Genomic DNA, 26,635 nt, shown 5'->3' on the forward strand with positions numbered 1-26,635 from the left:
CCATGGCTCTGGTCCCTGTCACCATGAGATTGAGGCATCTGGCATGGACAGACATCCCAAAGGATTTGCCTGTCACCCTCTGTGCACTGGGGCAGAGCCTTTTCCCTGGAGCCCAGCACGCTCCAGCCCTGAAGGAGCTGCCAGGGGTTTCTTCCCTGTGCCCTTCTCTGCCGACTCAGCCCAACAGCAAAGCCCAGAGTGTGCTCCCAGGCCTGGGAGGAGCCCCAGAGATGGAGTGGGCTCAGTTCAGCTTCCCCCAGGCCCACGGGCAAGGCCAGAGGCAGCAGTGCCCCAAACTGTCTTTAAATCACAGAGGGGAGCAAGACTGCAGGGTTACAGAAGCAATCAGTGGATGCATCAATTAACTACACTGTGGAAAAGGCATCCCTTAACTTAAAAGCCTTTTAATTTGAAGCATTTATTTTAAGTGTACATCTATTACAGTTAAGAAGAAGCAAAGATACACCAAAACCACAAATACCCAAGAACAAAAAAAAGTACAGATGAGAAAGAAATGAGCTGAGGGAAGAGGCAGGGTGGAGGTGACAAGGTGAGGAACAGAGGAGAAGCTGCCATGGCAAGAAGCTCTCCAGGGTAGCCTCACCAGAGCGGGCTGCAGCTCCCAGGGAGGGACACCAGGATCCCCAGGAGATCCTGCAAGGCTCCGGCTTTATGCACAAGCTCAGCAGCTCGAACCACCCCGTGAGACCACAGAGGGACACTGAGGTGTGGGAGAAGAGAAGGGAGAAGGGAGGTGTTCAGAGAAGTCCTGCCCCTGTGCCTGGAGCCTCCTTCACTCCTCCAGCCCCAGCACAGTGAGCCTTAGGGTGGGTCTCATGCTGTTTGCAACGAGACAGAAGGCTGCAGCTCTGGGACATCCTCACCCCTTCAGAACCTGGACAGAGCTGAAGTCACCTTGTCTAATAAATTAGAAAATGTTAAAAAAATTCAGATGCATGTTTCAAAACTGGTTTCTTTTAGCTGTAGCTGCAAGACAGGTTTCTGAGTTAAATACAGTGGCTTAAGTGTAGTGTATCTCATTCCTGGGTATCTGAATGTGTTGGAGCAACATGGTGTTGGTGAGCAGGCAGGGCAGGTGCAGGTTTGGCAATCAAGACTGCCAAAACCCCATTCCCCCTTTCCCAACATATCCTACAAAGTTACTTTCAACCAGGAGTGTTTATTCCCAGCATTTAACACATTCTGATTAAAACAGATCCAGGAAAAAAAACGGACATCTCCAGTAAATATTGCACTTTCAAGATTAATGTGTGTGTTGATATTAAGGACTGAAAGCAGAGACTGACATAACATAGCAGGTTAACATCAAGAGCAATGGTCCTGAAAAGGATTTTAAAACCAGATTAGTTACCCAAGAAGGGACAAGCCGCCAAGTTTAAAAAATTAGTACATTTTAATGCTAGTGCTCCTTGAAAAAGCCACCCCCTGTTGCAATTCCACCACCACTGCAATGTCTCTGTTCTCCAGCACTGCTGAACGCCTCCGGATGGGAAGGATCTGCAGGAAGGACAGCAGGAGCAGAGGTTCTCTCCTAATGCACAGACAGGAGAGAAATGATCCAAAAGGATCAAACGATCCAAAAGGCGATGGTAAAGAGGTGACTGGAGCTGGGGCTCTCAGGAATTAAAAGCACACACGCACACACACTCATGCTCTAACCAGCCCCAAAGCCCTGATTCCAAAGCCCAGCGGAAGAGTTACACCTGCAGGAGTCCTCGTGGTGCCTTTGCACGTGGCTGGTGCTGGGGTCCCGCTCAGATGGGCTCCTTGGACCTCACACTTGGAGGGCAATTGCTGTGCTTTTCCACTTGCTCGTCCTGGCAGCCCTGAGAGAGCCACATCTCAACCAGCACATACAGAGAACCCTCAAGTCAGCAAAACCCCTTCTGCCAGCCCCGCCGGACTGGGAGAGAGGAAAAAAATGATACAGGCTGGTTTGTGCAGGTGATAATTTTTATCCCAGAACAACTGGAAGATACATCCCTGAATGTGTTGCCCAGAGAGCTGTCTGAGTGTCGGAGGTCAGAGCTGGGGGCCGGCAGGGGCGGGGGTGGGACGACGCTCCGCAGCTCCGAGCTGCGCACACACACACACACTACACAGCGTATCCCTGAAAATCCCCGGGCTGCCAGGGACCCTCCGAGCTGTCCGTCAGAGGCTGGAGCGGGGAATTACTCCTCGGAAAAGTCTCTGTCAATGTCCATGTACGCCTCGTCGATGTAGCTGACTATGGCACAGGGGGACGTCCGGTCCGGACTGAGCAGTATCGAAACAGTCTCTTTCCAGTAGGTAAAACTAATACAGGAGCTCTGTGGGCACAGACAACAGCGGGGTCAGCGGAAGCCACAGCAGGAAACACCTCCCAAAGCTGAAAATCACTTCCTCTTCAGCCTGAGCTGCCCAGCCCCATAATCCCACTCTGGATTCCCCATTGTGCCCTCTGTGGATTCCCTGGGGCCCAGCAGGGCACTGAACAGGGCTGGGTGTTGAACAGCTCCACCCTGTACAACCAGCTGCCCACTGTGGATTCAGTCAAGGACTCCCAGTGCCTCTGGCAGCTGCTAAGAGCAGCCTGGGCTGACCCCAGCCCACCTGGGCCAGTGCACCCATAATCCCAAACTTCTCCTTTGCCGTGCACTCCAAACACAAACCGGGACCCTGTGGTGCCACAGATAAGCTGATGGTGGAAGTAACTCCCACTCCTGAGATGACACAAAAACCAACACACCCCCCTGCATTATTCCCTCAAAGCCCAAGGGCCAACCCAGCAGCCCAACACCAGACCATGTGCCACCCACATAACTGGATAATTGGTTCTTTTTACCCATCAGTGACCCAGGACAAACCAGCTCTGGCACAGAAACCTGCAGGCTGTGCTTCCTTGGCTTCCAGCAGCTACATCAGATATTTTTCCTGCACTGTTTGCCACTCCAGGAAGAGGGAGCAGTCTGACCAAGGTGCTAACTAGTCTGGGAACTGGATTCTGTCCTGCCTCCCCCTCCCAGGCCATCCTGCCAGCCCTGCTTCTCCACCCCTCTCAGCACCGACAAGCCTCACTTCAGTGTGCCAGAGTGAAGACCTCAGGCTCTGTTTACAGGGGAGCCCAGCACCAGCCTGACTCTGAGGTGTGAAAAGCACCACAGGAATGACACTGGGGGCAGAAATTCCTCCCTTCTTTCCCTTCCCAACCTCCCATTTTTGCCAGGAGACTGGCAGACAGGTGTTGCTGTGATTGACTCCTGCCATGCTAAGAGGGACACATACATTTTCTAAGCAGGTGCTGTCTTTATCCTTGTTGAGGTAATGCTGCTGCCAGAATCGCAGGAGACTGTGGAAGTTGTTCAGGATGAATCCAGGGTATTTTTCTGTGTATTCCATCTGTTGCAAGGTGCGCAGATAAAAAGGGAGCTTTTCTTTCCTTCGGGCCAGCATTAGGATAACTAAACTTGTGTTCAAACAACTGACATTTTCCTGGAAGTAAAAGTGACACAGCAAAAAAATCTAAATAGCAAGATACCTGTTGTATACACACCCCTATTAAACAAGCCAGTGGAAAGCACGGAGTGGAGGTGCTCCTGCACACAGCAAGGAAAAAGGGACCAGGGAAACCAGGCTCCTCCCTGCTCCCAGCCCTGCTCACCACTCCAGCCCCAGTAAAGCAACTGCAAGGTCCCTGCCAGCTCTTTACCTGTGTGAGTGTCTGTACATGGATAATGTTAATGAGACGGAAGAGGAAGGACATTCTCATGGACATCTGGGACATGTAGGACAACAGGCGGCACTCGGACAGGACTTCTGCAACTGCAGCAAGAGCAGAAACACAATCACCACGTGCTGGAGGTTCAGACAGGCTGATCCAAGCACCAGGGCAGTAAGAACTGGTGCTCAAACTTTCAGAGTGCCATTTCCTTGTCTAGCCCCCAAAGTGTCAAAGCCCAAGTTTAAATTAACCATTATCACCAGTGAATACCCTCCAGTCCCACCCCATTGCTTCCTGTTCACCTTTAGCATCAGACTGATTCTCAAACCGGTCCAGGGACAGCGTGATGCAGCGAACCAGCATGTTGGAGTCCACCAGAGAGCTGTTGATCTGATTTAAAAATATCTGGAACTGAACAGAAACACTTTTTAGTGCTGAACTGAAAAGATTTCAATGTATTTATACTCGGGGTCATTACCTTTTTGTTATCTCTAACAAGCTAAGAGGAGACATCACTCCCAGCCCTGCCTCACCCAGCCCAAGCCAACACTGGCACTGAGGATCCCAAAGCATCCCTTAAAAACACTCTGGAATGGAAAAATGCCATCCTGGCATCCCTAAAATCTCTTTTGAAGCTATGTCACTGCAATGAAAGTGAGATTCCTTCACTAGGAAGAAATATGGTGAAGGAGTCACACAGAATGAGAACTAAACCCTGTTAGAGATCAATAAACAGGAAGCACACAGGAAATATAAAGACATTCTCTAGAATGTTTGAGTTAATTTACTAGAGGAAAATAACCCAAAAATAAATAGTTTTCTTTCAAAGATCTTTTAAAGCTACATCCCTTCTCCAAGGTCTACCAGACCTAACAGCAATGAGGGAAAAATTACAGTAACAAAAGCAAGAGCAAAAGGCCATTCAGAACCCACCCACTTGGATATATAAAATCAGCTGATTTTATATGTCCTAAGTGCACAAGAGCATGAATCCACTTTGCATAGAGCTGTCCACTGATGTGCAGCTCAATTTTATAGTCAGGTACATAAGCCACAGCTTCTTAAAATGTCTCTAAGTTCAAATAACATCAAACATCTACATCTGTTTGCTGTAAAAATACCAAGTATTTTAAGCCTTATTCATAAAGGATTCCCACTGCAGGCTCCAGTAAATGATTTTTTGGAGCTGTCTCAAAGTCCACAACTATCCCTTAACCACAACTCTGGCAACTTCACAGGAAATGTTCTGCTACCCTTGAGCCTGACCTTAGACCTGCCTGATCATGGAACAGGGTAATGTTTGCTGAGCAGCTCAGCACTCACTGACTCAGGACAGCTGGAGCACTGCTGAAAACACTGAGGGACTTTGGCAATTCATCCCTTAATGTTTATTGTGCCCCACGCTCTAAAACCACACCAAACCCAAATGAATCCAAGTTTTAGTGCTATGGAGTAACTTGAGCCAAAGGGGGCAGCTTTTACAAATATTTACCTTTTCATCTGTGTTGATGTACTTGTTGAATCTCTTGAATGCATCAATATTAAATTTCATCAGCTCTCCCAGAAGGTCAAAGTAACTCTGAAGCACATCCCGTGACTTGCACTCACTATCAACAATGCAGTAGAGAATATGCTGGCAGGGGAGGAAAACATGTTATTGCCACAGCTCAGTCCAAGGCAGCAGCACAACACAGACTGATTTCATCAGTATTTAAAGCTTTTATCTTCAAGTTCTTGGGTGACTGAATGTCACAACACCAAACTAAAGACAACAATTCAGATGTTAAAATAACTACCCAGTGATGCAGGTTATACAAATGGCCACATTTGGCTGCCACAAGCAGAATTCACAGGTAGTTTTTAGAAGTGTTCCCAGTATTTGTCATAGTCACACAGGAATAAGGGGCAGTTTTTAATTTATTATTATTATTGTTGTATCTACTGTGATTTCTCCAGTAAATTGTGATCCTGACTTATCCCCCTGAGTTTTTATTCCCCCACTATTGCAAGGGGGACAGCTTGAGTAGCCTTCACTTCCCCGCTGGGTTTTAAACCCAGCAGAATATTTAACATTATGTTTTTATCCACTTTTGGTTCACTGCAGATAAATCCTTCTTGATTGCTATGGAGGATGCCTGACATAAACTTATTTACCTCCAGGAGTCCTCTCTTGAGGAGGAACATCTGATCTGCATAGGAGGTGGTGCCTCGCAGAAAACTTTCAACTGCCCTCGCTTGCCAAAACCTGAGAAAGAGAAGAAAGGTGTTAATTCTGGGGAAAGGGAAGTACTTGATCACAACTGTAATTTAAATCCAGGTTCCTGATCTGTTTCATTCCACTCTGAAGCTGGAGTCAGACCTGTTGATCCTGCAGAAAAACATTGGCTGTGATTTCTTCACTCCTCACTGCCACCACAGCACTACAAAGCCAGACCCTTCCACAGCTTATTCTCCAACATTCTCAGCTGCTCTAAGCTGGGTGAAACCAAAGCTACATCCCAGGGGTCTCAAACAGCCCAGCAGAGGCAAAGTGAACCCACCTGAAGGAGGATTCTGCTGGTTCCTTCTTCATGACCTGAAGCAGTCTGGTCAACAAACCTCTCTTCCCATCACAGACAAGGCTCCTGCAGCAGGTAGAGAAATGACAACTGAGTGGAAGGGCTGGGCAATCACTGAGCACTCAATCCAGTCACTGCTCCAGAGCTTTTGATGATCAAAATCTCAATATTGAAGTACACAGTACAAATATTATGCTGGTTCTACCAGAAGAGTTCTCCTCACTGCCTTTGGTAAATGTCTGCAATACCTGCAACACGACTTCCTCTTAAGTCCAAAACAAAAACTTTCAGAATTTTAATGATTTCAGAAATACCTTGTGTGAATCAAGTGACAAGAAAAAAATACTACATTTGAGCTTAGGAATGAAAGAAACCCCTTTTTTTCCCCCTCAAAAATGTAAAGGAAAGTCTGAATTCCACTTAGGAGGCAGAGCAGAGTATAGAAAGCTGGATGCTACATGAGGTTGTAGTAAAAGCATAGAGGCTGTACAACTGCAATACTACTTGTATTAAACAGCACCTTCAGTGGAGTATCAGCCTGCATTACACTCATACAGAAGTAATGCCTTGATCTCACATCATATCAGAAAGAGCAACATAAAAACTAAATGCTAAGGGTGAAAAAAACCCCAAGTTCTTCCCAATCAGACACAGTATTATGATAATAACTGTAATCTAGAAATCCTCTTAGAGATTCCCTTTTGGAGTGAGGTAAATCTGCTCTGTGCAGACCAAGTCCCTGCTGATTCCCTGTATTTTGACAAACTAAGTTGTGCAAACAGCCTTCCATCTGCTGAGGTTTATACACCAGAACAGTGTACAGCAGAATTAAAGAGATTATTAGATCAAAACAGTCCATCTAACAGATACTCAAATGTAACAAAAGAGATTCTGTAAGTGGTTTAACATGTTAATCTAATTTAGCTTATTCTGGTTATTATCTGCCCTTAAAATACCCTGAGCAGACACTTGGATGTGTTCATGCAGCCTGGAAATGCACATTTATGTGTGCACACACTGCTCCTGAATACCAGAATTAAGATTTATCAGCAGGAGCAATTAGTGATTTGAGGGATCACATTTTACTTTCCAGGCCAGTCTGCAATGCTGACCCGAGGAAGGCCAGCCAGGCAAACACAGCACATCATAGTGAAACCTGAGCATGAACTCAAACCCCTCTTTTTAAGGGTTTTAAAGCACTTTATTCTGAGCATGAGCACACCTGAGATTTGCTAATGACCATCAGCATCCCACAAACCTGGACACCTCCCACTGAAATGAAAGTGTGGTGGACAGACAGAGGTAAAACAAAGCAGCAGATGTCAAACTTCCAGTCTAAGTCCTTCCAAAACTCTGAAAGTGCCAACCTCAGTCCCCTCTCACCTGTCAGTGTTGACAACTGCATCCACTTCAGGGATGTTTGCTTTATGGGAGATTGCACTCAGCTCATTCAGCTCCTGGCTGTTCAAAAGGAGATACTTGTTCCTAAAGCAAGAGTGGGGGAGGAGGGGAGAGAATCAGGATGAATACAAGAGGCAAAAATGCAATTCCATGAAAAGCAGAGCCACAGGCCCACAAGGGCTGCAGGACTGGGCAAGCTGCTCTCTCCTGGCTGCTCTTCACAGCATTCCTCCTCTGCTCCCTGTAGCAGCCAGCTGCAGCTTGGGAAAACCCCTTCCAAAATTTACCAAATGCCACTTTCAACACTGACCAGCCTTGAGATGATGGTTCTTTGCTGACTTGCTTGGAACATTATGGTTTGTAAATATCTTCTTCTGGATAATGCTCATTTTAAAAAAAAATCTCAGCAAGGTTTTGCTGAATTTCAGACCAAAATAAATATTAAATAGCAAACTTTTTCACAGCTTCCTGAAGTTTTTATCTACCCTATAGTGATTGCTCTTTTTAAGTAATAAAATTTCTTTCTAAGCAAGAAAGTAGAAACTGCAAAAAAAGGACTCAGTCATCCTGGCATTTTATTATCTGAACAGACTTTGCCCTGGAAATACTTAAAAACATCATAAAATGTAAAGATCCAAATAAAAACAGATATAAATGCCAGAGATGCACATGAATTTTTTATCAAATACTGAATTTTTCATAATGAAAATAAATTGCTTTGTCTGTAAAGTGAACTAAATGCAGACTAAATCTGACAAGAGTATAAATGTAGTCCAGGGGCTCCCTTTGCCCAATGGCAGTGTGCTCCCTGAGAGTCTTTCTGCTTCCAAATGTTCAAAATCAGACAGCAAAGATTCATTTTCAGGAAAGCTCAGGGAGCAGAGGATGCAGTGATGAGTGTGAGGTTCCTTCTTGCTTCCAACACTGTCATCAACTCACTGAGGCTCTTGTGTAAAGCTCCCTTTGATGTGGATTGAACAGGTTTCTGCAATGAGAACAGAGCCCTCCTCCCCCTGCAATGAACAGTTCTGCAAGTCTGGTTTGGACACAATTTCACTGAATTAATATCAGCATACAAGTACTTTGCCCTCATCTTGTCCTCAGTTAACTCAGCTTATCTGTGATTTCACAGAAAGTTCATGTAATTATTTAAACCCCCCAAACAGATTCCACACATTCCACTTGCTCAAATGTTACAGCTGGGAGCTGTTTTCTGCTCAAACAAGCCTGAGATCTTTGTAGCAGCCATTTAAGTAGTAACATCACCTGCAGAGATTTTATTGGAAAACCTGGAATGATTCCCAGCCAAACAATGTCTTGCATGAAGGATTTACAACAGGTCAGCACTCCCTCCCTGTCTATGTCCAGCAGCTCCCCATTCTTTCTCAAAGTTAATATTCCATAATCAAAAAGGCTGATATTTAAAATCTATCCAACAGAACTAAAATCCTGCAGAAAAATAACAGCTTGGCTCTAGGAATGAGCAGCACCTGAAGTGCAACATGTCTCTAACACAGGAGTTTGTAAGGAGGTGGAAAACATCTCCCAGGACTGAATGAGAGCAACAGAACACTGATGGAATGCAGGATGCAATTCCACAAGTCACAAACACCTCTGCACCAGCAGCACAGCATTAAATAGCACCAAGCAAACTGTACCCACCCTCCAACTATTCCAGCAGACCCAAGTTTTCCTAAAGCATGCCTTTAGAAGGCAGACAGGAGATTTCTTCCTGTTTCCCTGGCTCACTGTAAGCTCTCAGTAGATGGCCAAAAAGAAGGAAGTTGCCTCCTTATTCCTTCAGCCAGAAAGTGTTAACTCATCCTGTACATGTTTCAGCTCATCTCAACATGACACAAAATGGGCTGGGTTTAAGTGCACCAGACATATTCAGACATGCCCACCACAGAGCAAATTCTTAGGCTGTTTCAGCAAGAGCTGAAAGGAACATGATGTTTAGGGACAGTACAATATTCCCTTCACATGGAGCCTGCTCCATGCCCAGGACACCTGGAACCACAACAGCACCAAGCCACAACCCACCACAGCTTCTCATACTCACTCATGGTGGTCACTGAAGCTCTGAAGAAGCCTCAAGAATTGTATCTTTAAAGTAATATCCTAAAAGGAGACAAGAAAGGTAAAAAAAACATTATTGCTTTAGTATTTTGGGCTATCATTAGTTACCAAGCTGGCATGAAACAGCTGAATGGAAAACCTTTCCAAATCAAACCCCTTTGGACAGCAGAGCACGTGACTTGCATAAATGGAGAGGCTGCACTTCCCAAAACAGAAGTGAAGACTGCCTCCAAGCCTATGCACACAACAGGTAATAATTCCTTCTCACTACACAGGCAAAAAAGCTTAGAATTGTACTGATCAATTCAGAATGTCCAGGTTTGGAAAGAAAAAAAAATATAAGGAGTCCAACACAAAACCCAACCCCTCTAAACCTGACTGTGGCACAATTTGTACTCTGTGCCTCTCCTAGGTACCATTTATTTGAATTTTGGTTGTCTTCTACCTCTGGCCTCCAGGGTCCAGAAATTTACTGCTTTTTCAATTCCCAAAATGGACATGTTCCTTAAAATCAACAAACTAGAAGAGAAGGGAGAGGATAAATTTGCCCTGCTAAATTGATAGCATGAGCCAAGGATAGACTATAATGCAATAAATAATTCCTCAAAATCTGAATGCTACCACATCTCAAGGCAATGATTATACAAACACCCAGTTACTCAGCACAGCTCCTCAGTATTGTGTGCCAAGATGAAAATCCATGAGAGAATTCCAGAAGTTCCTCACCGGGCTGCAATCACAGTTCTGGTTGTGTCCATGCAGAACAAGGGCTGAGGCTGAGTGCTTCCTCCAGATGAGTTTGTCAAACAGGTTATTGAGGCCAGGAATGAGTCTGAACTCCGCTATCATTTTATGAACCTGGGGAACAAGAGAGGTATAAACACGTCTGCTCCAGCCTCAAACGCTGATTTAATGTAGTCTGGCAAAAGATGGGCACAATGATGCCATTCTATGACAAAAGGATGTCTCAAACAGCAAGTGTTTGTGTTAACCACAGTGCAGCAGTTTCCATTTGGTGGACATGGATAGAAAACAGGCATTTTGGAATAAAGCTCTTCAACAGTGCTTCACCATGTCTCTGGAAGCAGCTTTGGGCACCAGGACATCACTTCCAGCATTCCACACTGAAAATGCATCTACAGCAAACAGCTGAGCTGGGATACTCTGCAGCCACTCAATCCCCTGAGTGTCCTTTCCCTCTCCAGACACATGTCTGCAGCTCAGGCAGGCCTCTGATGACAACAAAACCCATCAATATTGGTTTTGTTCACCTGAGCAGGAATCCTGAGCAGAGTCCAGCAGTAACACAAGCACACCACGCTGCTCCTTCAGGTTAAAGGCAAGCTGAACTTCAGAGAAAAAAAAAGCCAAAATTGCTCAGTTTCATTTATCAGTCTGCCTGGTACATTTTTTATTCATACAAAAAAAGCTAATAATTTTGGTGTGAACAGCTGTTTAATACCTTCAGTCCAAGCTGGGATACTTTTGATGTAAGGAATTTAGAAGATAAGGACAAAGGGAAATAGAAAGTGGGATTCGTATCAGCTGTAGGCCTAGGACAAACATTATTCCTTGAGATGTGGTTACAGATGAAAACCACATGACTGGAATGTCCAACATTCTGCAAAAATTATGTACCCAAGTAATGGACATGTTCCTTAAAATCAACAAATAAAATCACTTAAAAATACCCCAGGTTGTCCCAAGATCCAGAACTGTAACCAGCAGCATTTCAAGCAGATCAATCTACTTTGTTCTATTTACTCAAATACCTGCATGAACCAAAACATCTGAAGCTGATGCTCTTTTACAGGTTTTAGTTCTAGTTTGCAGCAAAGCAATGGATTTTTGCACTCCTCTTGGCTGTAGCCACCAGCTGTCCCATCTTCATGGAAATCACATTCCTGCTGCTGGACAAATACACACCTGAGGAGCATCCAGCTCCTTGCCACCCCACCCATGCTGCCCTGACAGCTGAGCTTGGAGTCCTCTGGTGCTCCATTATTATGAAACACTCCTGGACACCATGGTTTAGTCACAGCAGCTCTGGGGAATCTCTCTGAACAAAGTACTCCCTGTAGTGCTCCTGTCCCTCCATGGCAAAGGCACAACAGAAGGAAGCCAAGCACGTGAGCTGCCTGCAAGGGCCTCAACCCTCACTAAAGGAAGAACTCTACACTCAGTATTAACTCCTGGATCTGCTCCTTTCCAAACAATTCACATTTCAGATCTGTGCAGTTTAGTTTGCTCAGCTCTGAATTCTCACCTGACCAAGTTCCTCAGTCACATCACTGCCTCTGCATCACTCTTTCTCACAGAGCCCAAACTCATTACAATTACTCTGCCTGAGGATGCCAAGACAATCCCTGCTCTATATTCAACCTTCAAGCTACTTTGGCTTTTTCCTGCTGCTATCCAGCTTCACAGGAATTGCTCTGTTGCTTTCTCAACTAAAACTGTCTCTGCTAAGCTGAGTTTCTGTGTGTGCAGTGTGGCTCCCTACAGCAGGAGCAAAGAAATCAGCTGATGGCTCTTCACTACAACACAGACATGCAGGACAGCCTAGAAAAACACACAAGGAGAGTAATTTAGGGTGTGACCATAATGAGAAGGCCCAGAACTAGAGAGAAACACCACTTATTCCCAAGGGTGAGATCATCCCCAACGTGGCAACAGCAAGAGCCAAGTCACTGCTACCACAGTTATCAATTTATGCAAATTAGCCAGCAATCAAGTTTAAACCAAGGATTCAGAGATTCATTTGGGGACAGGTTGACTTTGGGAGGCTGCACCTTGCTTCAAGCAAATGCCAGATCATTATGTCTATTATCACAGCAGACTGAAGCAGGTTTGTGATGCCCTTAATAAAATCCTATGCAAAATCAATCCAATCTGAAACCAGCCAAGTCCTTTGGCTGCTCAGACTGGTGCCACAGATCCTGTGCTTCTATTTCTTCACAGAAAAGAGACCAAAAAGCAGCTGAAATGCTTGTCTGAGGGTGCTATTGCACAGTGCTGTGCCTGCATTCCAGAGCTTCCCATGGAGAACAGCTCAGCTCCAGCCCTGCCTCTGCCTGGCCCTCAGGAAGGGCAGGGGATTCACATCTGACAGACAAGTCTTATGCAGATTAAGGAATGAAGGATGTAGCATGTGTTTTAAAGGAAGAGGATTTCACAAAACAAAACGACAAAAAAAACCTAAGCCAAGTCCCCCAAAAAACAAGCAAACAAACAAAAAAACCAAAACAAAAAACTAAAACAAACAAACAAAAAACCCCAAAACAAAACCCTGTCTATGGACAAGAAGTGTTTGGGAATGCAGTAACACAAATCTTTCAAGAATTCAACTCCAGTCCTGAATCAGTCCTGGGAAGAAGTGAACTGGAGCCTTTATCCTTGGCTTCCCCATCTGCAGAAATAGCAGATGAAGGATAAGAGTTGTATTCCCAGGAAATTAAAACATAAATTCATCTTCAAAGCTAGCTGCTTCAGCAACACATTTTTTTTTGCCTTGTCACATTTGACAGGAACACACCAGAAGTGACCCAGGGAAGGAAGGAATCCAGTACCTTCAGCTCCCTCCAGCAGCAGCAGGATGAGTGCAAGCAGTTTCTGTAGTATCTATAAACCTGCACTCTTGTGGAGAACTCAAGCAGGGATGAATTATCTGTCTTGATACAACGGAAAAAAGAGTCCTCCTAATAGATCCATGTTTGGTACTTTCAGTTATGTTTTGGGCATTTTATTATTATTTATTTATTATTTTAAAGCATTTTATTTCATGCCTAAAAGAAACAGCACTTCTAAAAGGAATGACAACGTGATTAGGAGTTGTTTATGGTAGTGACTGTTGTTTCTGCAAGAATTACTGGTGCCATCTGCTTCCTCTTATGCAGAACCTGCTTCTTTTAATGCCAAGTGTCTGCTCAGAATCTCAACACCCCAAGATGCTTTGAGATGGAAGGGATGTTAAAGCCCATCTCACTGCCCTGCCATGGGCAGGGACACCTTCCAGCAGACCTGGCTGCTCCAAGTCCCAGCCTTGAACACTTGCAGGGATGGAAGTCCACAAGCTCTGCTGTAGGTTCAGAGGAAACAGCTCAGTTATGTTTGGGACTGAGCTACAACTGCACCTGTATTCAGATTTAGAGATTATGGGGATTGCCCTGGGGAGTGTTTGTGACTGACGCCCTGGAGGTTACTACCAGAAAACAAATTACTCCAGATAAATGTGCTCCTACCCACAACACAGCCTCTCCTGCCTAATACAACAGCCTCTCAATAACTCACAGCAGTCTGGCCCTCCCAGTGTCCAGGACATCTGAATGGCCCTGCTATCCCAAGTTCTGCTGAGCTGAGCAGACTGCCAAAGCTGGAAACCTTTCAAAACTGCACCGAGGATTGCTTTGCCTTTCTCTTCACAACCTGCTTTTGACCCATTTAAATCAAACCACAGCCAAGCTGCAGTGACTGGCTCTTCATAAGCCTGTGTAAGGCAGGAAAAAAAATTCTATTTTTTTTTTTTTCCTTTTCAAAAGGAAAAAAGGCAAAGGAGCAGGTGATTGGAATTTCCAGGTAGTGACCAGTGCAGACAGCACTGAAGTGCATCTCCCCAGCTGGGAGTTTAACAGCATACTCACACTTTGCCAAGACATGGCAATATGCTGCACAAATCACCCAGGGCGTTTCCAAAAGTGAAAGAAGCCAAAGAAGGGTAAGGCCTGAAGAGGGGGCTCCATCCAACCTGGCCACCAAAAGAGGGGAGTACACCTGACTGCAGCTCCTGCAGCATCCAGGATCCTCACACAGGAGGCATCCTCCTGCACCAGGGCAGAGCTCTGCAGAGCAGTGTGCTGCTCCCAGGGAAACGCTGCCTGTTTTCTGGACAGGGCTGCCAGGATGGGACTGCCCAGCTCTGCACCTTGAGCTTTGCACTGCTGTTTCTGTGTCCATGCCCTCACTCATGAGCACTCAGGTTTAAAGAGACACCAGCTGTGAGTGTGAGCATCCACTGGGGCTCACCTGGTTCCTCTGCCTGCCCATGAGCAGCACACAGAGAACATACAGCACCTCCAGCTTGTACATGATCTCGTGCATGATCTTCATGGACTGGGGCAGCTGTGTCCTTGTGGAGGTGTTGGCCAGTCCACTCTCATCTGAAGACTCTGAAAAAGATGGCAAAGATGTGAGACTGAGGCAGCTTCAATAAGAAAGGATTTGTTACAGTTGATGTTTTTACACTAAACACTGCAGATGAAGGAGCAGCACATCTGCTGGAATTTTCTTCTTAACTAAAAACAGTGATGTACAGCAAATAACCAATCTGAATTACATGCTAGAGAAAAAAATACAGCTGAAAATTTAGAGGAGATAAAATCAGATTTTTAAAATTATTTTTCTGTAACAAACTAAATGGCAGCAGCTCTCCTAAAATAAGTAGGCTCACCTAAATGAATTAGTAGACTACTGCATCAGGGCATAGCAGAAAGGCAATAAAAGTAGATGGGAGATTATCAGAAGCACTTACTATTAAATATACTTTCATTTCATACCTCAGTAGCAGTATTCTTAGGCCACAGTTAAATAAATTTCAGAACCTTAGAGAGAATTACTCAGCTGAGAGCAGAAACAGGAGTATGAAGTACTTTGAATTCTACCAGACATACACTGCATTTTTGTCATACCAAAGGGTGAAGAAACAAACCACACACATGCTCCAAAGCATTTTCCTACAGTTGTATTAACACTTCCACTGGAACAATTATTTTTTTCCAATTAACTTGTTTAATTTAGCTGGAACTACTTTTCCTTTTTAAAGAAGGGGCCACTTGCTTGGTGTGAAGCATTTGAACCCAAAGCCATGAGCCAGAGTTTTAGAGTAGAATGCTGGTGAAGCCACATACCTCAGAAGGGTTATTTTAATCACTCCAGAGGAGGTCAGGGCTGAGGATGCACAGCATTTCAGTGTTAGCTACGTGTGCAAAGGGCACACATTGCTGGAGAATCTCTCCTTTGGCTAACTTTAATTCAGTAAAAAATCAGTGCTATGTGAGAACAAAACAGGAGTCAGACCTAAATGTTGATATATGAGTCCTCCAGGAAAGAAAAGGAGAATCAGGACGAGATGAAAGGAAAAATAACACGTAGTAAACCCTGAGAAAGGTTAAAGACATGCATCAGCTGCTGGTAGGTGGAGGGATGCAAGCCAGGTACCTGTACTGCTCTGCTCTGCCTCTTCATTTGCCACTCTCATCAGTGCATCCAGCACGAGGGCATTGTCCAGCCAGGTGTACCACTCCTCCAGCTCCTGCAGGAAGCTGGAAGTTCCTGTTGTTTCAGACACCTTCCGTGTGGCCAGTTTGCACAACCGCTCAATGAAGCCTGGAATATTCAGAAGTGTAGCTGGGGAAAAAAAAACAAAAAACAAAAAAACAGAGAAATAATTTTGTTACAATTTAATATCACAAGGTACCAGCACATCTACTTTAGGAATACAGAAGTGTATGGTTCAAAAGATCTGGTTAAAAAATTCTGAAGATGGAAGAATTCAGTGCACTCTCCTGTTAAGGACTGGAAGAGAGCATCCATAGCCCAGGAATAATTCAGTGTTGTTCTCCAGTCTTATCAAGGAACTGATCTGGCTGAAAACTAAGCTGGCAGAAATAAAGCAGCAGCTTTTGCAAGTGGCAGCTCCACCTCCCCATTCCTCCTTCATTTCCCCTCCTGTGGTGCTGGTCTGTAGTGACTGAACTGGCTCCCTGCAGCAGCAGGGAGGGAAGGGAACAGCTTTTCAAGTACCAGGTTCCTGAATTAGCTCCTCATGGAGCAAAACAGGTGGAGAACACACCACAGCAGCTGCAGGTGTGAGGGTTTTAACTGTGCAACTGCACCCTTAGAAAGAGCAGTGCAAGGACAGAAATCTTTGGGGAGGTGCATTTTGCCCTAAAGAATGACTTAATTACAGGACCTGTTTAATAAAGATACATGGCTAAAGCTTCACTTCCCACTTCCAGGGCAAGGAGAAAAGGACAAAGAATTTGGCCATGAACATTACATGAGAGAGCTGCACCTCTGAAAGAATAGGCTCCCTGATAAAATGTTAAAAATAGAATATACAGTACAGCCTTAGAATCAGTCTCTGATTGCACCCATAAAAATGATCAGCTAAACATTTGCTTGGCATGGGCCTACGCAAATATCTGCTTCAGGAGCCCAAAAGCTTTCCAGCACAGTAAGAGCTGAAAACAGCAGATTCTACATCTGATGGTACTTTAACTTTTTCAATTCCTACTCATTCTTCTAGGCAAGACTTCTGCACTGAGAAGTACTCAGCAAAATAAGGAAAGCTGCACTGTGCCCAAAGTTAAGGCTCAGATCAGCCCCAGATTTCCAAGGCTGATTTGGTAACACTGGGCAACATAATTAATATTAAACACACTTCTCTTTCAAGACATCCTGTTCAGGACAACATCAGATAAAATCAGAGAAGGAGCTGCTCCAACAGCAACCACACTGCAGGCAGCTTTAGTTTAGGAATTCATATTTTATGGAGGACACAGAATTATTGAGAGCTGCTAATGGGGAGACTGTGGATGTGGCTGAGACACAGAAAACAAACCAAATTATTTTATGCCACTCAGAGAGTGCTGAAATGACAGAAATTAACCCACCTAATTAGCAACCATCTGAAACCAAAAGCTATAAAGTTTTACTAACAGGAAAGATTGTTTCCAGGAAACAATCTGTGAGGAGTGAATCCAGAAAAATGCTTTGTAAGACACAACACTTTCAGTATCTTTCAGAAACATAACACTATGTGATACTGAGAAGAGGAAAATTTTATACATTGCTGAGATTATTCTGATTTGTTCACAGCACAACAATTACCTTGATTAATTTCAGCTCGGGAAGGGCCCAAGTTTTTTTTCTGCTGGGCATTTTTGGCCAGAAGTGTGTGCTTGTCATCACTGCCCGTGTCGAGCTCTGAGATGGTGACAGCCAGGATCCTGCAGAAGTTGGCCAGCTGCTGCTGGTCAAAGCTGGACACCAGGCTTGCCAGGTTGGGAATATCATCCAGCTGGATCATTTCCTGGGGAGGCAACACCAGCTCAGTCACATGGGATGGTCAATAAGTGAACACTGGCAGATGCTCCCTGGGGAGCTCTCTGGGTTATTCCAGTGTTAGCTGGGATTTACAACTGTTGTCAGGCTTAGCAATTCCAAAAGTACAGATATCCACATTTAAAATACGATGTTTATATTTACAAAAAAATTGAGGCCTTTTTAAACTAAAAAACCCACAAAACAACAACCTAATTTAATACATAAATTATGTTTAAGTATTATAAGTTTCATTTTTGTTTTCAAATTCTGTCTTTTCTTTGAAATTCACAGATAAAAACTTCTAAATTATTTCTCAGTCTTTTCATCAGAAGTTCTTTTATATAAAGATGTTGAAAACAGCTTTCAGAAGAAAATCCCACATTTTTGTTCAGATAAACTAAGATTGTTTCCTATTTCAGGAAGTACATCAATCTCAATCTTATTCTAAATAATAAAGTATCAAGTTACAGGCTCCTGGCCTTCTCCACAAAGTGCACACAGTCACTTTCCAATCAAGGTTTTCCCAAGGTTACACCTCAAATATTTTATTTGCATCACATCAGGGCACTGAGCTGCAATGCTGCTGGTAAATAAGTTCAATAACCAGGCTGGTGCAGAAGATTTAAGTGCCCCATGTCCCCAGCCTACAACTTCTCAGAGGTGCCAAACACCCAGAAATACAGACGAAACCTCCCAGATGAGAGGAAGACAAGTAAAGTATGTGAAGTACAATCAGCAGGCAAGGATGAAAACTGAATTTATATGAGGTTCATCTTCTTTTTTTGTAGTATGGGGTGTTCTTTAATGACAGTGAGGGACTCAGATCATGGGGACATAGCTCCCATCATTCTCTGAACTGGGTAAAAGCACTACAAGTATAACAACATATGAATAGTTTGGCTTCTTTATGAAAAGTGATTGAAGCTATTTACCACTGTGAACAGGCAGGTTTCAAATAAGCTGCAAGAACTGAGAAAGGCAGCTTAGAGAACTATCCTTAGCAACTCTTCAAAGAAACAGCTGTCTCTTCTACTGGGCTGGAAAGCCATACAAATGATATTAAGAAAGTATTAACCAACCTTTTTAACTCCCAGGATATCTTCAATCAGCGTTGCAGTTTGTAGGAATGTCTTTTTGTTTGTCATCAGTGTAAACAGGAACAACACAAAGTCATTTCTCTCTGCCAGCCGCCTTGTGACTCCTTCCGTCTGGAAATGAGCACACAGAGCCCGTGAGAGCCCACCCGAGCAGCCACGGGGCACAGCACATGCAGAACAGCCCTACAGGTGATGTGCTGCTGAGCCAGCTGCTCCTGAAACCAGGAAATGCTGTGTTTGTGGCAACCAAAACCATCTCCAGTCCTTGTCTGAAGTCAGCGTGGTGCCGGCAACACTGCCGGGATGAGGTTTCAGCTCATGGCAGCCGTTTCTTTGTCTGAGTCTAAAGCCAACCCTCCCTGCCTGGGCACACACCACAGGGACCTGGCTCTGCTCTGCCATACAAAATGTGATCAGCTCCCTGCCATGGGCTGCACACACAGCAGCTCCTGAGCCCTCAGCACTGCTCTGTCTGAGCAACCCACGTCAAGCATTGGCATAAAAGAACGGGGTGATGAACTCCTAAGTCAGGCTGAGGCATGAAAACCCAAGTTTAAAGCTGCCCTTCATTCTCTGAGCTCTGCTGAGAGCACAGCCAGGCTTTCCTGGAACTCACAACTACATCCCCACTGCTTGCAAAACTGTGTCTTATCCATGACTGACATATTCCAAGTATTCACAGAACCAAAGATAATCCCCCAGTATTTGCAGATAAGCATTAAAACAGCTAATATTGCCCACAGACCATTTCTGTGATCCTGGACACTTCTCATCCAATCCCAGCAATAATACCAAAGTGAATTAAAACAGAGCAGCTAGTCTAGAAATTGCAAAATTGTTTTTTTAGAACATCTAGTTTGCAAAAGTTGCATTACCTGCAGTTAAAAAAGTAAATCATCCAAGCCAAGGAAAAAAGTGTTCCCTCTCTTCCCCCTCCCGTGTGCACACAGATCCTAATCAGTGAGACATGATCTAGGTAAGACTCAAACTCTGGAGATTAGACTGATGTTTTTGGAAGAGCTCCAAGCCACTAACTGGCTCTTTTTTTAATTTTTGTTAAATAATGTTCCCTAGGTTATGGCATAATGAGGTGTGTGATGAAGTAAACAATCCTGAGAATGTTCCCTGCATGCATAATCTGAGGCCTTTGCTTTTAGCTTCAGGATTTTAATGACAAGGTATTTGCAGAGGCCCTTAACACAGCACCTTCCTTTGCACTGATCTGCAAAGACTGAACTGAACTAAAATCCAGCACATGGAGTTGCAGGATCAAATTTAAAACCCTCTGCCAGCCCCAGTTCTGAACAAGACCAGCTGGAGCTGGGCTCAACAGGCATCCACTCCCAGCTTCAGATTTTAAGCTGGAACGTAACAAAGGCTGGCACAGCTTTCAGTGGAAAGACAGAGACAGAAAGATCCAAACAAGGAAACTTCAGCATGACAGTGAGGCTCAGAAAACAAATTATATGAGCAATACATCAAAATAGAGAATGATCCTGTATTTAACTGAAGGAATTTTTATGTAAAGCTTCAGAGTAAGTTCAAATTACATTTCAAAGAGTCTGTAGTCTTATCAAGTAGCACATGCAAAAAGTGACCAGGAGAGATGTACTTACACATATACAGGTGTTGTACAGTATGCTTAAACAGTCCTTGATGAGGTCATCACTTACTGCAAAGGAGAGAGCAGACAGTCAGCAGCCATTCCCTGCCAAGGAACCCCAGTGGCTGTGGGAGGGACATGGAGAGCTATAGGATAGGTGACAATTTCAGGCTGCCAGCTCAGAGCATTCGTGCAAATGCTTTATGGGATTGAAGCCACAAGAAACATTCTACATCCAACCTGTTCACATGCTAAATTATTTTTGTATGGGGGAAAAAAATGACAGTTCATGCAGTTTTCTCCACTGGAAACTCATGCTTGTTTTCTCAGCACCTGGACTTCATAGAAAATCTTTCAATCTGCTTTACCGCAGCATTTTAATATTTAAAATATGTTTTTACTACAGACCTTCTGTTGCCTAAAGCTCCAGTTCAAGTCACTTCACCTTTGAAGTTCCCTGGCTGGCAGGCACAGGGTGCACCATGACATTCCCTTCCCTCAGCAGGGCTTGGGGAACCAGCAGAATCCCAAACAGGGGAAATGAAAACACTGCAGCCAAGCTGCTCCAGCAGGAAAGTTGAGCTGAAGCCACTGCACCCCCTCTCCTTACAGCAATGTGGAAATGAGCAGTCACGTAACAAAAAGTGTGCTGTTTTCCTGAGCTACTCATCTCACAATCTCTGTAGCTCCCATTACACAAACAATGCTTTGTGGCTTATTATTAATAATTTTTCACTGTAGCTGTAGCCACAGAAATAGTAAGAGTTTCCACTGATTGCAGATTTAGTGCTTTGAGTCAAGTGTGTTGTGCTGAGTGCGTGAATCTCCGGAACTGTGCCAGAAACAGGTGACGCTCCCAAATCCCAGCACGAATCAGTACCACAGAGAACAAAGAAACCAATGATTCACTCCTAAATGAATCAACAGGAAATTGCTGGGATGGAAAGAGAATAACAGAAAAATAGAACAATTTCTGTCTGAAACAGAAACACCAGGCAAAATTGGGGAAAAGAAAAAGATATAAACCACCTATTTACTTACTTTTCTGCTTCTTTTTCTGTGTAATAAGAGTTGGTCTCATGAGAATTTCTACTAAAAGCTGTAAAAATAAGACAAAGAATTAAGGGAATGATCACTGAGATACAAATAACCAATTAATTTGTCAGTGACAAACCCAAACCTGCCCCTGCTGAAGTCACAGAGGTGAATAATGAAGGCTCTACAATCAAACCCCCACTGGTGTCAAAATCAGAATGACAAATAATAGTTGGATTTACCCTGAAGAAACAGTGAGAGCTCTACAAAATAGTCTCCCACTGGCAAATTTTAAAGAATTTGAGCTTGCAAGGAGTGTAATTTCACATGCCTCCAGATAACATCAAGGATGGTGATCACACATCTCTTAAAATAAGGAATCTTTAGCAATAATCTGCAAAGAGATGCAAATTTTGCAAAGGCTTTCCCTAAATCTTGCTGGGCTTCAAAAACATTTCAGGTCCAGATAGAATTTAGCAGCTCCAAAAAGCCACTGCTTGTGTGTAGCACCCTGTATGTATATTCACATTTATATTTCTATTTAATGAATGGACAATCAGCTTTCCAAGATCAGGAATGTGGTTCTGACTGATGTACAACTGATCTTTAGTTGCTCTAGTCTGTTCTACTGGTTTACCTTAAAACATTTGAAAAAACAGCACTTTATTTAAAAATGAAAGCTGGCAAACAGAAGGAACTGATGACTTCTGCAAGAGCTACTGCAAATGCCAGTGGTTTTAAAATTAAAATAAAAAATTTTAAAATTGTTAACAGCAATGCAGGCATCACCCAGTCAGTGCCAACTCACAAGATATTTAAGAGCTTACAACTTGATCTATTTGTCTCATCTTAACATTACCCTTCTTTTAATGAACTACTGATCCAGATACAGAGAAAACCACCTGACATCACTGGAAACTACATTAAAAGCACTGACAAATAAAGAAATAAATAGGCAACTTTTAAGAGGAATCTATATTTTCTAGCAGAATTTGTAGTAGCAGCTGTAGCATTAATAGGGTAGAGAAAAATGACTGCAGTAATACAGATCTCATATTAATGGCTTATGTTTTAGGAGAAGCAAACCTCAAAGTTTGGGGTTTATAGGTTTATGCTTTAATTCTTGGGTTTTCTGCCTCTCACCAGAGGCAGAAGGAGCAGAAAGGGAATGATAAGATGGTGTTCTTTGGGATGGGGTTACATTTAGATATAAAATCTATGAGATTTGTGTATTTGCACCCTCAGGCCTTATTTTACATGGATTCACATAAAGGAAGGAGCCACTGAGCTGGTTCTGTTCTTCCTAGATGTAAAGGCTGTCAGAATTTAAAAATATTTTAACTCTCACACATTGTAGCCTAGAGTGTGCACTGCAAACTGTGTGTCCTTCAAAGTTACTCATGTTCCACTGCCCAAAACATTACAACATAAAATCAGCACATGGCACACACAGCACCAGCAGATCCAACTTCTTCCCTTTCAAACCCTAGAGTAGGATTTTTGAAAACACACAGCACTGGCTTCCATCACTGCCTTTAATCACATTAAAATCAACTTTATCAGCCAAATCTCTGACCATAGCACCAGGTAATTACAGTGGATCTGATACTCACCATCTCCAGCCCAAGGAGAAAAAAACAACCAAGCCCCAGCCAATCAAACCAAAAACTTGTCCCCAATACACACAGATTCTGTGCACTACATTAAAATAATTTCTACAGAAGTACCACTATTTCCCTTTAAAAACAAGGGAAATTTAAAATATTTTCACAGTGTTCTCATTTGCTTGGGTAGCTGAAGGTTTTTGCCCTCAACTGACAGCAGCAACCAAAGCAGTGCTCATTTCAAAACAACATAAACAGCAGCTTTAAGTAAGCTAAGTGTGACAAGAAATAAATGGCAAAATCTGTTTAGTTAAACTAAATAAAAAGAGAGTGTCACTTAGTTCACTGGAAAATAAAAATCATACATTTCTAATGAAAGCCAAGCCAGAGAAGGGCACCATAAAACTGAGCAAATGGGTATTTGTGCAATGTAGAATTCATGCAAATAAACAAAATAACAAATTGCCAGGATGGCCACAGAAATCTTCCAGTTTTGTTTAAAAACTTTGCCACAGATGAAGCAATAAACACAGACAACATGGTTAAGACAAAGCCTTGGAGTGCTTAAACTGCCACAGACCCCCCCAGTGTTAAGTGAAATTCTCACTGCTCCAATGCCAATTGTGTTATTTTATCACACAACCAGGAATCATGTGAAACTGTCTTCATTCAGAACTAAAAGTCTCATTTTTTTTAAGATAAAAAAAGACTGAATAAAGAAATAGCCAGGCATTCCGTATCATATAAGAACAAAACACCTCACTTTGGATGTAATACCTTGAAAAATACATCCTTTTCCTATTCTGATTAACAGAAAGAGGAAGAAATCTAATGCTTAACACTAAATTGGTAAAGCCATTCTGTAGTTTGCCTTTAGATGCTTCAAAGACCTCACTAAAGAGATTTTAGAGTAGGATGATTATCATACAGATCTTTTGATACTGAAAAGCCACACTTACATCGACTCCTCCAAACAAGTCAAATGTGTATGTGTTTGGGAAACTGGACTCTTGAGCAGCTTTTCTGTCCTCTGTGACATAAACCATGGCTTCCATTGAAAGGAGAGGAGAAATTTCCTGCATGTAGAGAAAAAATAAAGAGATGGTTCAAAAAGAAAATTCTTCATCAGTGTAAAAACAATTATCTTCCTCTATCTGTGTGATCCACTGACTAATCATTACCTGCATACCCAGCTCTTACTTACCAGCCAATTTTGGACAGATACCATCATGCAGACAGCTTGAAAAATGAATAGAGTATGATCACAGTAGACTTTAAAGAAAGCCACAACAAAACTATCTCAAGCTTTAGGAAGAAGGGTGCAGCCATTACCTTTAGGATGCTTTGGCACTGGGAGAAGTCGCTGTTTGGGTGGCTGTGCTCATACAGTTTCTGCAACAGCAAGGGGATCCCATTCCATTTTGCCTGTTTATCCCTTTCCTTCAGCAAGGCCTCCGTGATCTGCAAGGAAAGAAAAAAAGTGATTCCCATGTGTCCAATACTTCATAACCAGGAAAATAGCCTTATCACCATCCTGGGAAAAGAGCTAGCAAAATCCAGTACCTTTTTCCATGCAGCAATTTATCCAGGAGAGGTAGCTGCAGAATTTTACAGATGCAAAATATCTTAAGCAGCACAGGGCTTAAAGCAGATGTCATTTAGAGTACATAATCTCATTCTGTACTTTTATATTGATTGTGTATTTTTAAATGGGAACACATTAGCCTCTAAACAATTCCATTAGCAGAACTCAAATTGACAGGTCAGTGGAGGAGGAAATGGGTGCCCTGACACTATCTCAAATTACACTGGTCAAAGGTGTAGAATGCTGAGGCTGGAAAGGCTTCATTACTTGATGCATTCAGCTAGAAAGGAATATTTCCTCAGCCAAGTTCCTGAAGTCATTGGTCACAGCAATGACCCAAACCACAAAGATTTACAAGCAGGAACATATCGAAGATAGAAAATTCCCTCTTTAGTCTTGGGCTGGTTGTAAATGGAGATCACCAACTAAAATAGCAGAACAACAATGCTGGCATTATCCTGAGAAACCACAAAAAAAGAACACTTGGCATTCGTTACTATAGCTCTCCAAACTTTCTTCAATGTTCTTCCTTCTTCCCTAAAGTAAAAAAAAAAAATAAATCCTATTTTCATCACTATGTTTAACACCTAAAAATAAAAGTAGCAGCACAAGACTAAAATATTCTGCTTAAAATCCACAGAAGATGTTTTGAAGCCTGAATACTTCTAGGTTAATGCCAGGAGATCTGTCAAGGAGGAGCTTAGGACATTCAATTAAAATCCATCACCCAGTCAATGCTGACCAAACTTTAACTCCTTTCTTTTCTGGTACTTCAGAAGGTACCTACACCAACCCCAACACAAGGACTTACCCTTGTGCACAGGAGAAGGTAAAGCAAACAATTACAGCAGGATTTTTGGCTGGGTTTACAAATGTTTTATGTGCCCTCCAAATAAAAACAACAAATAAAAAACCCTCCAATCCTCTGGTCAGCACCTCAAGGCAAACCTTAGTAAACAGAATACCCTGAGCTGGGAGGGACCCCCAGGATCCCCCAGCCCAGCCCTGGCCCTGCCCAAACCCCCCAACAACCCCACCCTGGGCATCCCTGGCAGCGCTGTCCAAACGCTCCTGGAGCTCTGGCAGCCTCGGGGCTGTGCCCATTCCCTGGGGAGCCTGGGCAGTGCCAGCACCTCTGGGGAAGAACCTTGCCCTGACATCCAGCCTGAGCCTCCCTGGCACATTTGTGGGTTTGCTCTTACTCCTCAGCCTGGACTCCTAAGGTGCTCTCATTCTGCACCCTTCTGTGCTTAGGTGACATTTCCCTCCCACCTGCTTAAATCTCGCTTCTTATTCTTTCAGCCAAGATATTGTTCTCAGACACATTTCAGTGCACAATTCCAAAGGGCCATTCAATTCCTGATTAGACAATTATATGCAAATATACTGCAAATTCTGACTGAGAATTTAACCCTATTCTCTGCTTGTTATACAGAAGACCAGAGACCTGATTCAAGCTGAGAACTCAGCCTGGCAGTGTAGCTGATGTGGGTCCTCACCCTCTTTGTAAGATTCCCAAGTACTTAGGATTCTTTTCCTGATGAAATACCTAAATTTTTACCTAAATAAGAACTTCAAGGGTCTTGAAATACCAGGTTTTCTTTCTACAAGCCAAGTGATTGAAGCAGCATAAGCACACCTGGGACATAAAATTCTCTCCAGTTTTTAACTTCTCCCTGCTTTCTGATTTCTCAATCAGAGGAATCAACCAGCACTGCTGGAGAGTAAAACAGTTTCCTTCTGAGCAGGAGAAATAGCAGAGAACCAAACCAGAAAGCCAAAATGACTTCTCATCATTTGGGCTCTGGGTCAGCTCCTTGGAAGTCACAGATTCCATTTCCCCTTGAGA

General features: G+C 43.5%; 1 protein-coding gene across 2 annotated transcripts in view; it reads right to left on the bottom strand.

Annotated features, from left to right (window-relative positions):
- Positions 1-384: 384 nt before the first annotated feature.
- TRPC4AP (transient receptor potential cation channel subfamily C member 4 associated protein) overlaps positions 385-26,635 on the bottom strand; it is a 35,187-nt gene continuing 8,936 nt past the window's right edge. For both annotated transcript variants that reach the window (XM_086853317.1, XM_023939996.2), the window contains exons 2-19: positions 24,534-24,662; positions 24,161-24,277; positions 21,604-21,661; positions 20,576-20,631; positions 18,942-19,070; positions 17,647-17,848; positions 15,973-16,161; positions 14,782-14,924; positions 10,486-10,617; positions 9,743-9,801; positions 7,663-7,764; positions 6,262-6,345; positions 5,876-5,966; positions 5,214-5,354; positions 4,024-4,132; positions 3,710-3,822; positions 3,286-3,492; positions 385-2,330 (exon numbers count right to left, since the gene is read on the bottom strand). In XM_086853317.1, the coding sequence (XP_086709443.1) occupies positions 2,193-2,330; positions 3,286-3,492; positions 3,710-3,822; positions 4,024-4,132; positions 5,214-5,354; positions 5,876-5,966; positions 6,262-6,345; positions 7,663-7,764; positions 9,743-9,801; positions 10,486-10,617; positions 14,782-14,924; positions 15,973-16,161; positions 17,647-17,848; positions 18,942-19,070; positions 20,576-20,631; positions 21,604-21,661; positions 24,161-24,277; positions 24,534-24,662 (2,199 nt within the window). In that variant the 3' untranslated portion in view covers positions 385-2,192. The remainder of the gene's footprint in view (positions 2,331-3,285; positions 3,493-3,709; positions 3,823-4,023; positions 4,133-5,213; positions 5,355-5,875; positions 5,967-6,261; positions 6,346-7,662; positions 7,765-9,742; positions 9,802-10,485; positions 10,618-14,781; positions 14,925-15,972; positions 16,162-17,646; positions 17,849-18,941; positions 19,071-20,575; positions 20,632-21,603; positions 21,662-24,160; positions 24,278-24,533; positions 24,663-26,635) is intronic.

This window comes from Cyanistes caeruleus, chromosome 16, assembly GCF_971803275.1.
Source record: "Cyanistes caeruleus chromosome 16, bCyaCae1.hap1.1, whole genome shotgun sequence".
Taxonomy (NCBI): domain Eukaryota; kingdom Metazoa; phylum Chordata; class Aves; order Passeriformes; family Paridae; genus Cyanistes; species Cyanistes caeruleus.